The 14869-nt window shown below is 49.6% G+C and overlaps 5 protein-coding genes across 5 annotated transcripts; 2 read left to right on the top strand and 3 right to left on the bottom strand.

The window, feature by feature from the left end:
* Nucleotides 1-103: 103 nt before the first annotated feature.
* On the bottom strand, nt 104-1516 carry FSUBG_10281 (alcohol dehydrogenase; the record flags this gene model as incomplete). The annotated part of the gene is made up of 5 exons (XM_036674843.1): nt 104-310; nt 365-833; nt 890-1049; nt 1101-1228; nt 1284-1516. 5 exons carry the CDS (start codon nt 1514-1516, stop codon nt 104-106), a joined length of 1197 nt encoding a protein of 398 aa, XP_036534242.1.
* Nucleotides 1517-2084: 568 nt separating this feature from the next.
* On the bottom strand, nt 2085-4080 carry FSUBG_10280 (transcriptional regulatory protein pro-1; the record flags this gene model as incomplete). The annotated part of the gene is made up of 5 exons (XM_036674842.1): nt 2085-2743; nt 2792-3146; nt 3199-3741; nt 3798-3940; nt 3996-4080. 5 exons carry the CDS (start codon nt 4078-4080, stop codon nt 2085-2087), a joined length of 1785 nt encoding a protein of 594 aa, XP_036534241.1.
* A 393-nt stretch (nt 4081-4473) lies between these two features.
* FSUBG_10279 (NAD(P)H-dependent d-xylose reductase xyl1) lies at nt 4474-5553 on the top strand (the record flags this gene model as incomplete). Its single annotated transcript, XM_036674840.1, has 3 exons — nt 4474-4569; nt 4628-4906; nt 4957-5553. The coding sequence occupies 3 exons, from the start codon at nt 4474-4476 to the stop codon at nt 5551-5553; spliced, it is 972 nt and encodes a 323-aa protein (XP_036534240.1).
* An 877-nt stretch (nt 5554-6430) lies between these two features.
* FSUBG_10278 (C6 zinc finger domain protein) lies at nt 6431-7184 on the bottom strand (the record flags this gene model as incomplete). Its single annotated transcript, XM_036674839.1, has 2 exons — nt 6431-6856; nt 6903-7184. The coding sequence occupies 2 exons, from the start codon at nt 7182-7184 to the stop codon at nt 6431-6433; spliced, it is 708 nt and encodes a 235-aa protein (XP_036534239.1).
* Nucleotides 7185-10061: 2877 nt separating this feature from the next.
* On the top strand, nt 10062-14748 carry FSUBG_10277 (SEC7 component of non-clathrin vesicle coat; the record flags this gene model as incomplete). The annotated part of the gene is made up of 2 exons (XM_036674838.1): nt 10062-12717; nt 12764-14748. 2 exons carry the CDS (start codon nt 10062-10064, stop codon nt 14746-14748), a joined length of 4641 nt encoding a protein of 1546 aa, XP_036534238.1.
* Nucleotides 14749-14869: the final 121 nt, after the last annotated feature.

Below are 14869 nucleotides of genomic sequence, written 5' to 3'. Positions count from 1 at the left end.
AATTAAGGCGTGGCTATTCCACTAAATTAACTACAAACACAAGACTGCATTAGAGAAAAAAGACAATGCCATGTTTTGGTCCTAATGGCTACCACTTGATCACTCAAAAATACTCTGTCTCGGTCTCGTCCACAATTTGCACCTTGATACACCCATTCTTAGGGTCTGCCGATAAAGTCAATCCCTCAAGAGCTTGTTCCAGAGGGAAAACATGCGATACCAACTTCTTCGCATCTATCAAGCCCCCCTCAATACACGCAATACCTGCTGGCCAGCTGTCCTTGTATCTGTTGATGAATCGAAGCTGAATCTGTAGACTATCATTAGGGTCCCGCCTTAGCACCAAAAGTCTTTGATTACATACCTCAGCAAGAGACAAATGCATAAAAGGCAGATTGTTCATAATCGACCTGCCAACACCGACAACCATGAGAACACCTCCACGACGTGTCATATACGCAGCGGAGCATACACTGCTTTCGATACCGGTACACTCAAACACAACCCTCGGCTGAACATATTCTGTCTCACCGAACAGCTTCCTCACAGCCTTACCGTTCTCCTCGTTACTCTTGCTAATGTCAACTTGATACGTGATAGCGGTGGGAACGAACTCCTTGGCAAAAGCCAGTCGTTTGGGTTCGACATCCGTGATGACCAGGGGATGGGCTCCAGAAGCTCGCGCGGCGGCGAGGGCAAGAAGGCCAATAGGGCCAGCACCACAGATCACAGCAGGCGTTCCGAGAGTGATTGGGGCCGAGTTTATGCCATGGAGGACGACACTCAGGGGCTCAAGAAGGGCGCCCTCGGCGAAAGAGACACTATCGGGAAGTCTGAAAGCCATTAGTTCCTCAATCCCTTCATGCTTTGGAATTCCACTTCATCATACTTATGAAGCCATTTGGCGGGATGAACCTTGTATCGCTGCAGAGTTCCTGCATAAGGGTAGACCCCAGAGAACTGTACATCTTCACAGAGATTGTATCGGCCGTCTTTACACAGAAAGCAATGACCGCAAGGAACTCCAGGCTCCACAGCCACTCGGTCGCCTGTACATTCGTATAAGTAACAACACGTCATTCTCCTCATTTTTTGCTTACCAGGTTTGAGATTTGCAACATCCTCACCAACACGAATCACGACACCAGCGGCCTCATGTCCAATGATACAATCACCTTCAAATACAAGGGAACCTATACACCCAGTTTTCCAAAAATGAACATCAGAACTGTCCCCACAATCAGCAATCAAAATGTTTTGCCACTGGTAATTCCTCATCTCACCCGCAAATACCAGTGGCCTTGATGTGAAGAAGAACCTCGCCAGACTTGGGTGCATACACAGGCGCATCGACTCTTTTCAAGTTGTGATCTGCCGTGACCTGCAAGGATGGGTTCGGTAGGGGAGCCTTGAGAGTTTGAGTATCGCTAGGGTGACTGTTAAGCTTGACCTTGAGCTCATCAGCTATCGGTGTTGCATCATGGGTGAGGGGCTGTGAGGCTGCTAGCGAACACATGGTGATGGGAAGGAGAGAGAAGAAGGTTCAAGGAGAAGAAAGAACCAGGAAGGACTGTGAAATGGAGAGAGAGTGGCAGAGGTATCAAGTGAGAAAAGAATAGCAATCATTGTCTCATTTCATCAGTTTTCCTTGCATACAGCACTGACCGTGTAGCTGATGGTACTCTATTCTAGAGTATATTACAGGCTTCGAGGTTATCGTCTCCCCACTTCTCCACCCAAAGACTACCTAGGTAGTTAGCAGAGGGCTTAAAGTTGCCTATTTTGGACGTCAACAACCATTCAAACGTCCATTCGCCATGATACATAGGTTTCTATGAGGCTCCATTCATGCATATTCTGAAGCAACCCAAGGCGAGCCAAAACATAGGCTTCATGGCTGCTGAATATATGCCATCTGTGACCTAGTTATTGAAGGCATGCATACAGAAAGCTAACAAGTGAAAATCTATGCTCTCGGGATATGTCGAGCTGACAGCTGAAACCATGACCACTAGATACACCGTTCCTCAACCCTAAAAGCATATGTACATAAAAGACGAAGTCTACTCAAACACTCGGCGTTCTCAGTCTGGCTGCCACTCATGCATAAGATGCGCTGATAATGAGTTCACATTCCATCCTGTCAACGAGCTAATGCGATCAATTCCGCGCAGAATAGCATGCTGCTGGGGCTCATAGGTCATCCGCTTAGCAGCAAAATAAAAAGACGCCAACAAGCTAAAGTCCCAGTTGGACCGCGTGTCATTATTCAGGCTGATACCACAGATTCGCTGAGCATGCCACAGTGGTGAAAGGTAGATGTTTCGACCATGCTCCTTCGGGAGAGTACGTGGCCGATTCTGTAGAAGCAACAGCATCGACGTATGGTACAGCTGGTTTGCCAAGATCGCTGCCCCATTGGTAAAGAGCACCAGAGGGAAGAGTTGTTCGCCGTCCTCAGTCTCGAGCATGGGTTTGAAGTCCGTGGGACGGTTTGAGTACCACTTGTGAAGAGCTTCAGAAAATGCTTTCCATCTGTGGGCGGCCGGAAGGCTGATCGTGTCAGCGTCAGTCTGGGTATTGCCCCCGAAGCAATAATTCAGGACCTCGGCACACAAAAGAACGGGATCTCGCCCGTATCTGTGTCGTTCTCTACTCAGCGCGCCCATAGGTGAAGAAACTTCGCGGGAGACGATGGAAGGTATAGGGACTGAAGAGCAGTTCATAAGACCGACAGAAACACCTGAACTCGTCAGAAGTTGCCTTGAACTTTATGAGATGAGGAACGAACCCAGCCGTAGGATTATCCAAGACACAGCCAGTGCGACAGTAGGATGGTGTAACTGGAAAAGAGTTGAGTTGATTGTCTCATAGCCTGTACTCATAGACGGGCTTAACCAGGAGGTTGGTTGTGTGGCGAACTGCCGGCGGAGGGTGGTAAAGACGAAGACCAGGACGCGGCAAAGGATTTCGATGCTGGAAGTGCTTGTATCAGGTAATAAGGGCTGCTCATTTAGGTCGAGCTGGTTACGATGTCCAAGAGTTTCTAAAGAAATGGAGAGGACAGAATCAAGAACAGAAATAGAGTCCATAGCGACACGTGGAACAAATAAACCAAAGGTCTGGTCAGGATCGTTGATATCAAGCTGTGAGATATGTTAGATCGTTCCCAGAGACAACAGGGGACAAAAGCTTTACCCAAGGCGCAATATTGTATCTGTAGTGTCGTAGCAGCTCAACAGCGCGATCCTGTGGCATATGAAGACAATTGGGGAAGACATCTTCACGAGATTTATCTCTCACTTCGAGTTGCACACTCTGTGGAAGCTGCCCGAACAGTCCCCCATTGGTGGCAGTCTGAGATACCGTAGGTGCTGAAGGGGATACATAATGATCGTTACCTAGCGCGAGAAGTCCGTCGAGAGCAGTTTCATACGCTGCATTGGAGGGCGAAATAACAAGATTGAAGTCTACAGAGTCTTGTAGACTATGAGAAGGAGGTTGAGGAGATGTGACATAGGTTTCGATTCTGGGGCTGACTATGGCTGGTGACGGAGGCTGAGCAGGCTGTTCGGGTGGGTTTGTTTGTTGTGAGGGTTGATGTTGAGAAGTAATCTTCTGCGCTGCAATAGTTGTATCTGCCTCTATAGACGAACTCTCTGTCTTCTCAGCCTCACTCAAGGTGAATTCGTTATGATGTGCATGTGTACCAGATTTCGTTGCGGTTTCTGGTACAACAAACTAGCTCTTATGTTAGCAGACATGGATCGATTAGTTATAGTCCTTGATCAACATACCCTCAGCTTAGCATACGATTGTTTTGCGTTACGGGGACCCGAAGAGGTCTTGGCATTCTTTTGAAGAAACGACAACTTGGTGCCATATTGACACTCGAACCCTCCATCAACACAGCGTTGACACGAAGGTTTCCCTTCATCGCCTGAGGTAGAATTAGTAAGTGTCCATTCTGACATTTACCTAGATCATTGACTTACACTTCCGTCTCCGTACCCTGCACTTGAAACACCCCGTCCTCGTTCTCTTCAGGCGGGTCTTTGCCTCATTCTCAGCGTCTCTCATGGCAAACAAAGTGTTTATATGAAAAAGACTATAACTCCAAAGTGGGAAAGTTGAAGCCTCTACGTGGGGTGGGACCTGGGGAGATGGGGTATGACATGGGGTTTTGGGAGCCGACCTTGACGCGTTAGCTTCAGAAATATTGCCAAATGAGGAATAACTAAGCGTCGAGAAGCGACAGGGATTGTGCTACTGTTAATGACTTGGGACAATACTGAACCAGTTTTGATATTATCATGACAGATGTTTCGGGGTGTTGGTCAAGCGGATACTGGAGGCCAAAATGGATAAGAGAGCAGCTCAAGACGCTCTCTCTGAGTCTCATTCTCTCATTTTCTTATTTTCCAATTGCCAGTCATATCTTGAACTGTAATTGGACTACTAACATCTAACATAATGGCTCCCTCTACCGTCAAGCTCGCATCTGGCCATGAAATGCCCCTAGTAGGCTTTGGCCTCTGGGAAGTTCCCGCCGACCAAGCAGCTGAGACCGTCTACAATGCGAGAACCCATACTTCTTCACGATTCAACTGTATTAACAACCATGTAGGCCATCAAGTCCGGATACAGACTCTTCGACGGAGCATACGATTACCAAAACGAAAAGGAAGCGGGCCAAGGTATCCAGCGCGCTATCAAGGAGGGACTTGTGAAGCGTGAGGATATCTTTGTCACCACGAAGCTTTGGAACAACTACCACGCGAAAGAACATGCCCTCGCTTTTGCCCAGTCCCAGAATGAGGCATGGGGTCTTGGATATATCGATTTGTATCTCATCCACTTCCCGGTTGCCCTCGAGTATATCGAGCCTGAGAAACGACGCTATCCTGTACGTTTGATCTAGGTTCTTCTTGTGCATGCTGGTTAACATTCGTCTAGGCCTGGTGGATGGATGATCAGGGTGCTGTCAAGCCGGCTAACATCCCCATCCGCGAGACATGGGAGGCGCTCGAGGAAGTTGTCGACCGCGGTATCGCCAAGTCCATCGGCGTGTCGAACTTCCAAGCCCAGTCCCTCTATGATGTGCAGTGCTACTCGCGTCACCCTGTGTCCTCTCTGCAGATAGAGCACCACCCCTACCTTGTCCAGCCAGACCTCATTGCCATGGCTCAAGAGAACAATATCGCTGTCACAGCCTACTCCTCATTTGGACCCCAAAGCTTCAAGGAGCTTCTCGGCATCTTCTCTAAGAGAGCTCACGGTGCTGAGCCTCTTCTTGAGTCTAGTCTCATCAAGGGCATTGCTGGAAAATATGGCAAGACTCCTGCTCAGGTTCTGCTACGGTGGGCAACTCAGCGCGACATTGCTGTCATTCCCAAGTCAAACAACCCCAGCCGCTCGGCGCAGAATCTGGATGTTGTGAGTTTTGACCTTTCTCAAAAAGAAATCGAGAGCATCTCTGCCCTGGACCGCGGGTTAAGGTTCAACGATCCTGGCTTTTATCTTCCCAACTTTCCTCTCCGTATCTTTGCTTAAGCTAGGGACTGGGTGATATAATTAACCTATAGAATGGAATTAATGATCTGGATTTCAAACAGATGAGACCCATGACTTATTACTTACTGGTCGCCCCTTTCATTGACTGGTGATGGTAGCAACTTCAACCATTTTCGGTGATTTATTTCTACAGAGTGGAAGAGAGGAGACGGTAAAATCTCATCTAACCTTGTAACCCCATGCGTGCTCTAGGTCGGCTATGCGCCAATTAGTTGCCCACCCCGTCATTGCCTCTATGCTCAGGATCAACTTGGAAAGAAGCAAATGTTCTGACTTGTGACTAAGAAGTCTCCCTGCAATCCAAAGTGGCTGGATGGCATTATTGAGGCAGCCTTGATGGGGGTTGGTCAACGAAATGCCACATATACATTTAGCATGCCAGATGGAAGATCCTGTCGGTCCTACGTCGAGCTTGACCTCCCGAGGTTTCGATTCTAGCAACAACGTGCAGGCTGTGTGATAAAGCTGATTAGATGAGATCCCAGCCCAATGAACAAAGAGGATCTGAGGAAATGGCCGACTTTCAATGAATTGGACAGGAACCACTTCTGCCGGTCGACCCTCCAACCAAGATTGAAGATCGTGCCAGAGTAGTAGCCATCGTCTTTCAAAAGTTGCAGAATCGCAACCATTGTTTTCCCCAAGCTCGACATAGTGAGTGCGGTCAGCAACGAGCTCACAGACTTTAGAGCAGAGATACACTGAGTAATTGGCGTGCATATCTGGTGAGCGGTGGTCTCGAAAGATGTCAGCGGCGGAGTTTGGATCCGAGCCAGGAGGTAACCATTTGTCCAGTGGTACCAATGTGCCTTGAGTGCCATCTGAAATGAGCGCACCACATAGATCTAAAACAGAGTCAATACCGACACAGGTAGAAGAAGAAGAAGAACTTTGACGAGTAATACAAACCCATTCTCGCATAACACCAAAAGACAGCTTGAAGGAGGCCACCACTGAAACCGTTGACATCAAACGAATCGAAAAGAGCAGCACACCCTTCGAGGTGACGGCGCCAGTCTTGTGGACTTGTCGACATCATTTCTAGACAGCAGAGAATGACGCATATTGGGATTATAGTGAGGTCTCGAGCTTGAAGCAGGGGGTTAAGAAGACGAATAGCTTCCTGGTAGAGCTCTAGGCTGTCGAATGAATGCTGCCTGGCCTCTTTACGTTCCATCTGGCGAGCGGACAGGGCGAGCACTGCATAGAGAAGAGCTGGGCAACTACGAGCAAGAACTGGTACTTGAACAGTGAATGCTCCGTTATTATCAAACATATCGAGCTGTAGCGTGTCAGTAACCAAGTAAACACACGCATGTTGTAAGTACCCAGGGAGCTACTTGGGCGACATAGTTCTTGAGGTATTCAAGTCGTCGTCCGGAAGCAAGGGCCGTCTTTGTCTGAGCCTGAGCGGCCAACTCTTGGTCAGTTGGCCCATAGTTTCCAAGTGCAGGTGAAGCTTCGCGGGATGGTGCTGCAGTCTGAGCTGTGTTGAAGATGAGACATCGAAGTTCTTCCTGGTATGCGAGATATCCAGGATCTTGGACGAACTGATCCAGTGGCCAGCTATTTGAGGGCGACGAAGAATTGTCTGCCATGAAAGACGCCATTCTGATAAGTTCACAGGGCTTGACGTGTTAGAACAGGATACCGCAGTATGCAGAAACTTCTTCTGTTAGTGGTCAACGCTTTATTTGAAAGTGGTCGATGGTGAGAAGGCCGTTTGGCCTGTAATAGATTACATTTGTAGTAGTAACAAGGGAATCTTCTGGCGATCATTCAAGCTTGATGATTTCACAGGCGGAATTCTGATACTGAATGCGCTAGAGACCCCTCAGCTAAGCCGTAATGTCCTCTGGCTGTGCGGGGTCGGCAGCGCTGACCTTGGCTGGTACAATTACTGGGTGTATGTATACTTCGGTTATTTCGTCCATGCCGTTCAGTTTGAAAACGAAGCTATCACGATCACAGCACATTGAGATAACATGTCTTGTACCAATCTCTAGGTCTGAGTCATGGAAATTATATGGAGCTCGCTACATGCGACGATGACAATGCAACCAATAACGCAGACTCAGGGAGAACTTCAAGGACTCGGTACTAAGGTATTGTCAGATTAACCATACCTAGGTAGAGGTAGATAGCAACAGTCTGACGCTGGCTGCTACTTACTGTAGTGGTAAAGGTTAAAACGACACGATGAGAAATGGTCAAAATACTATTACTATGAGCCATATTGCAGAAAAATGATTGTCAATTCTACATACAGCTTGCTAACAAGCGCATTTTATCCACCCAATGTCTCATGTACCTTGCAGCTGCAACAAACCAATGATGAAACATGTCCACTCCGAGGGAGAACCAATGTTGAGATCTAGTCTATCGGAGTTAACTATCTGTTCATGGAAAATGTTCGAGCTGATCGTGATACTCGGCGGTGTATCTATGCATTATGCGTACTCGCTTTGGCTTCTGGTTCCAACTTTTGTAAAACGGTCAAAGCCATCTTGGCCATGAGCATGGTTTGGTGGTTTTGTTCAACTTGTGGCGCGAGATGGCAAATGATGGTACGTCACAGTTCCACGGAAAGGTCGTTCACGGGAGAGATCCGAGAATGACTTCTGCTAGGTTTGTTGTTTACAAACATTTGAGTTAATTATGTATGTATCATGTCACCGAGACCAACTCAATGACGATGGTAATTCACTATCGTACAGTACCTCGGAGAGGAGCCTACCCGTGAGCACAGACACAGACGTTGTGAGTTGAATGCAACCAAAACTCTCTCTTCTAAGCTTAGTCCGGCCACATGGCTTCGCAAGGGGTCAACCGTATTCCATTGCTTCTGATTCTCATCTGGAACGATGTTCCTCAGAATCCCTGTTCTTGCCCCCCTTTCGTGCCCACTCGAGTAATCCCGCCGAAGAGGAACGGCGCCGCGGCAGATGAAGATGCTCACGCGCATTTGGGGAAGCACAGTAGGTAGTATGTACCTAATAAGAGAAAAAGGGGCTTCCTTGTAAGGGTCCTTGGACTCGCCTCAACGCCCAGCCCGCTGGGACAGTCTTTTTGACAGCTCCAGAAGAGGGTTCGAGAAGAAAGAAGGCTGAAGCCCAAAGACTCATATGCACTCTCTTAGTAGGTAGGTACCTAGTAGGTGAAGGCTGCTACATACATCTTGTACCATGGATGATCAATTTGACTTTGTATCCGTCGAGTTTTAGAGTTTACTTACTGACTCGGGAGCGGCAAGGCTGGAACCTTTTGATTCTGTCTCCATGATTGACATTGTTTGAAGGCCTAACAAGGTTTGGTATATTGAATTACGTTCATTCAAGTTTAGGCCGGCGGGAATTAGCGCAAATCATCATTCATACATAGGTACCTAGCTAGCTAGGTAGGTAGGTACCTTATGTATGGAGCGATGATGGGACATTCTCCGGTTGGCGTTTTTAGGCAGAGCAAGGATTGATTGATTTACAACTGCAGTGGCAGGCAGACATTGCAGATGCATCCATATTATTGAACGTTTTGCAGCATCATGCCCTGCTGGTTTGCTTTAGTAGATTCATTTTCAGGTGGTTGTGGTGATGATATCCACTGACACCCAAATACCTACTAATGTACCTGGCATTCAATCCATACGTGGATGTGCTTCTACAATTTCCATTCATCACCTGCACCGGTACCACGCAAACATACGGGCACTCACTTGAACGGCGGCTAAGAAAGGTTAAAACACGTTCGTCTATTGGGCTTTGGGTTCTATCCAGGACACTGTGTAACCTTGGACGGATACGTTCACGTACATATCCCCGTTCCTCTAAACGTTTCATCAACATTCCTCAGTCTTTCAATTGCTCTCATTTTAGTCCGTACCAGGTACTTCCTGGCGTTCATGAGTTCAACCGCTATTAATTAACACCCCGTCTTCCCCCCTGCATCAAAGACCCTTGTCGCCCCTCTTTACAGGCACTTCTCCCCCGGGGTTGGCTAGCTGGCACCCAAAAAGAACAAATTTGCAGCGAATAAGACCCTAGATCTATCGCCGAAGCTCGACTGGGATGATTGTTTTGATGGTCAAGACGCAGGTACATATTGTACATTTATACATACATTCGGTACCTACCAACTTTTGTACCGTGAGACTGGTTGGTGCTGCTAGATTGAAATTCCTCGCGGCGCCGTCGAGAGTCGAAATACTTAGCATCAGCCAACTTTGCACGTCACAATTCCTGGGTCCATCAAAGCCAACCGCCAACTGGCCCAATCGTTCGCGCGTGGCTTTTTTTTTGTGACCCATGCGGAAGCCGGCTTCTCTTGCTAACTCAACTAGCCTACCTCTACTCAGATTGACCTGGGTTGGTTTGGAGAGAGGAGATTTAGCTCTGCAGGTTGCAGGTGAGAGTACGAGCCAAGGGAGCTGAGCTGAGCAGAGCAGCCAGACAAAAAAGCCCTTTTTTCTACCCGGCCCCCATCGAGTCAAGATGCCGTCGAACTCAACTTCATCCTCCACCGACAATGCTCGTCGCAAGACTCGACGTCGGCCTCATACCGACCTGAACATCAACACAAACACTTCATCCCTTGCCTCGCCGTTGTCGAGGGAAAGGGACGCCATTCCGCACCCACGGACGCCGCCTCCCCAGGATTCAGAATACCGCGTGTCCCAGTCTAAGTCCAAGTCTAAGTCAAGGTCACTAGCCAATACGAATTCCGACAACAACGGCAGCAGCAACAACAACAATCGGGCGCCTACCAGGTTACCCGCCTCCAATACTCACGCGCATGAGTCCTTTCTAGAGAATCCCACTCCCGTCGAGGACGATATGGCCGACCGTTTACCTCCATCATCCACCCAGCGCGACTCCCACGATCTTTCCTTATCTCCTCGCAACGTCACCCGAGACTCCCTCGTGGCTAATATGCTCATGTCTCTCGACCAATTCTCCATGGCACAGTTGAGCGATAAGTACGGCCCATCATCCACACCCGCATCCCGTACACATACCTTTGACGAAACTTCGCCCCAGTTTGGCGCCGCCGAGCAGACTAGAAGTTGGGTAGCCTCGAATTCTGTCGCAGGTCCCCCTCGATCCAACGGACACCAATACTCTTATAGTTCGGATCTTGAAGGAGCAGACGATTCTAGCCGTATATCGAGTCGCGGCCGACGGAGCAATAGTAGCTCCAATTTCCAATCAAGTTTCCCGCGCCTCAATAGTGTTCGCGAAGGCCACAGAGCAGGCTCATCGAGAGCCATGCATTCGAGAGGGGGCAAACCGGGCAGCAAGAGCAGTAGCACAGCTAGTGTTGACGCTGGTTATGTTCAGGTGCTTGGAAGTCAACGATATGGACGCGGGTTTGGAAGATCTGCAAGTTTTGACTATGGACCTCAACAGCAAGCAGCACAGGCTCCAGTTGTTGAACCGTCTCCCTTTCGAGTCGAATTCCCGAATAGTTACATCGACGACGAATACGATGCAGCCCCAACCCCTACCGTCCCGGGTGGCCCACGACGGGAGCCGTCGATCCCTGCGATGTCGGCAATGCCCTCGTCTATCCCACCACCAATGCCACCTCCACCTCTCGAGCCCCCGACACTCGATCATAAACGCAGCAGTCGCTCTCTGAAGAGCGTGTCGGGACGCAAGCCTGCCACTTCTCGGGAGCCTACACCTGCTGTGCCAGCCCTGGACCTTGATTCGGCGCCTGCACCCAATGTTGGCTATGGTAAATCAAAGGACCCGACCGTGCACAGCGGCCCAACGCCTGCAACACATGCGCCTGCACCCGTCAAGGAGCGTCCAGGCTTTTTCAGGAGAGTGTTTGGATCGTCCCGCAACAACTCACATAACAACGAAACGACAAATCCTCCGGCACCACAATCGAATCCCTCTGCCGACAAGATGGCTGGTAGTGCATCGGCACCACCATCTCGCGACACATCGTCATCACATTCTCATCACCCCGTGCTACAAAAGAAACCATCCTCGTTCTTCCGTCGGCGGAAGAAGTCTGTTACTGAAGATACTCCTCCTCTGCCCCCAATGCCTGCAGCTCCCGTCCCTACAGCTGCGCCTAACCTGGCTCCTCAGGATAGAGATGGTAACTATCCACCACAGCCAAGTCCCGTCAGCAGTTTACGCAAGGTTATGAACCCGTATCTCAGGTCTGGTCAGAGTGCTCCGGGAACTTCTGCTTCTCAAGGACCGTCTCCACTGGCCGATATTTCCAACATGACACCGGAACGAGACGACAGGGCTGCAGAAAGAGAAGGATATCAGCGAGAGTTCTCGCCTGACTATTCCCCAAGCCCCAATGCTAGGATCAGAACGGTTCGTTCAGAGTCTGATGAGCAGCTCAACAAGCGAAATAACAACAGTACACCCTCCCGCCCTCCACCTGAAAGACCTACCAAAGCGATCGAGTCGCGAAATAACTCATTCCTCAACCTTGATGGGGCTAGTGATAACGAGGATGAACGTGGACTTTCGAACCGAAAGCCTGCTAGCGTATCACAAACTCAATCCAAGCAGCCCGGTAACACTCCAGCAAGAGATATTCCTCGAACTGGAAAAGACCAAATTGGGTCTAGGAAGCCTTCCCATCGCCCAGAGCAGTCCGATTCTGAGGATGAGCCAGATCGCTCCAACCTGGCACTGCCGATCGAAGGAGCTCGAGCCTCTAGTCCAGGATCAGCTTCAACTGGTACAGATTACAAGTCTGCTCTCAGTGCTCCTCCTAGCGTGAGGATCGAAAGCTCGGCAGACCCTAGTCCCAAAGTACTTGGCACTTTCGATTCGATTAAAATCAAGGGTATTGATGAGCCCGAGTTCGTCATCGGGGACCCTACCGAGGATGATCGTCAGAAGGCACAAAAGATTTACGACGGTAATGAGGACTTCATCCAGAAGGAGAAGGCTGCCTCGTGGATGGGTGAAGAGGGCCCGATCAGACAACGTACACTTCAAGCTTACATGGAGTTGTACGACTTTTCTAACCAGAGCATTGTTCAAGCACTGAGACAAGTTTGCGGACGATTGGTTTTTCGGGCCGAGACTCAGCAAGTTGATCGCATCCTGGTGGCCTTTTCTAAAAGATGGTGTGACTGCAATCCCAACCATGGGTTCAAGGCAACTGGTACGTACAAAAGCTGCCCGATGATTTTCTAAACTGACTGTGATAGATGTGATTCATACCATTTGCTACTCAATTATGCTGCTCAATACTGACCTGCACTTGGCCGATATTGAGTCGAAAATGACCCGCAGTCAGTTTATCAAGAATACCATGACAACCATCTTGCAGGCTGTCGATGAATCCGCCCCTGATGCTTTCCACCGCCCAAGCATTCTTCCAGACAAGAATGGCCTTGCGGCTGGTGAGAACCAAGACCCGCCTTCTGAGCATGACCGACGTTCTTTCAGAAACTCCTTCAGACCCCCGGCTCGTGCGGACTCAGGTACTCTACCTGGCGAGGGCATTGAAGACTGCGGCCCCTTGGTCAAGTCCCGTTTTAATGGTACGAGAAAAGCCTGGGAGGAACAGATAGAGACTGTCCTCAAGGGAATCTATACTTCTATTAGAGATGAAAGGCTGCCCTTGTTTGGCGCTGAATCTGAGAAGAACGCCAGCCTACAGCCTTCCCACAGTGGAGGACTCTCTGTAATGGGGATGCTAAAGAGAACTCCCAGTGTCCTTAGTAAGGCTCCCTCGGAGAGCCAGCTATCTGTTCGCGGCCGAATCAATGACAACGGTCGAGCCAACACAGCAAGGTGGACATCCAAGAGCCGATCTCGCGCTGGCATGAGTCGCAATGGCTTTTCTTCGAGCCGTACAAGTTTCGACGATGGCAATTCACTGTGGAGTCCTACACCGTCCTCTGCCACATGGAGCCGCCACTCTCTTGGGAGGACCCAAGCATCTGTTTCGCAAGACTCCTTTGGCTCTCACCTCCCTCGAGGGGACTACCAGCAATCGATCGGTTTTGCAAATGCACTGAGCCAAGCCATCATTCGAGATGAAGAGATGTACGGGGACGGGGCCCCATCCATCATGAGTTCAGAGATTCCGGCTACTCAACTCCTTGAAGACGAGTCTCTTGAACTTGCTGGACCCCCTTGGGTCAAGGAAGGAATGGTTACCCACAAGCACCACTTGGATGGTGTGGATAAGAAGGCTAAGGCCAGAAATTGGTCCGAAGTCTTTGCTGTCATTCAGAAGGGACAGCTGAATCTGTTCTCATTCCAGCCTAACAAATCTGTCCGTTCGAGAAACCGCGGCAGAAACGCTGGCGGTGCCCCTGCTATTGTCGGTGGTGGCAATTGGCAAGATAACGCAACGAATCTGGGATGCTATAACCTACGACAGACTCTTGCATCTGCCCTTCCACCGCCAGGTTACTCTCGGGCCCGCCCACATGTATGGGCGCTGAGCCTTCCCAACGGCGCTGTGCACCTATTCCAAGTGGGCACACCCGAGATCTGCAAGGAATTTGTCACTACAGCCAACTACTGGAGTGCTCGTTTGAGTACCCATCCATTGACTGGTGGTATAAGTAACATCGAGTACGGATGGAGTGAGGCCATTGTCAACAACGCTTTGGTATCAGCTATCAACGAGACTACGACTGGCAAGACATCGCGACCCGGAAGCAGCGCAGCACATGGTCGGAGGTCAAGTGTTAACAGTGGTAGTTTCCGAGGATCAAGCTTTGATCACGTCGCAGGTGCTTTCACGAACAATAGTGGACGTGGTAAGCTGCCAGGCGATCGGATTCACATTGCCGAATGGGCACCACCCACCCAGAGCATGCGGCCCAGCAACCAGCCTGAAGCAGAGCAGCTCCAGACTCTGGACACGTATGTCAAAGGGATCGAGGCAGAACTACAGACACACAACCGACTCCGCAGCCCCATGCTTCTGGCTTTCACGCCTAGAGGTAGCAACGCTGTGAAGGCCATGGCTAACTGGGAGCGCAAGAGCGCATATCTGCTGCGCGAAATCGTCAAGTTCACGACATACGTCGACTGTCTTAGACAAGCTGATTCGAGGAAGCAAGAAATCTACCACGAGAGGGACTTGGCGCAAAGAGCTGCGCGAGGTGAACTCAGTGAAGGCGATATGGACGTCAGCAGCGACGACGAAGGGGATGTAACATTGAGACCTTGAAACGGTCTATGTACGAACAAGCATACATGCATACAGACGCATCAGTCTTTTGACGTTTGCTGCATATTTGGAGTTGGCATTGACATTTTTATTTTGCTACTTTTTCTTTTCTCGCTCACGG

The sequence above is a fragment of the Fusarium subglutinans genome (assembly GCF_013396075.1).
Source record: "Fusarium subglutinans strain NRRL 66333 chromosome Unknown NRRL66333_c0000176, whole genome shotgun sequence".
NCBI lineage: Eukaryota > Fungi > Ascomycota > Sordariomycetes > Hypocreales > Nectriaceae > Fusarium > Fusarium subglutinans.
This window is presented reverse-complemented; position numbering and strand designations above follow the sequence as displayed.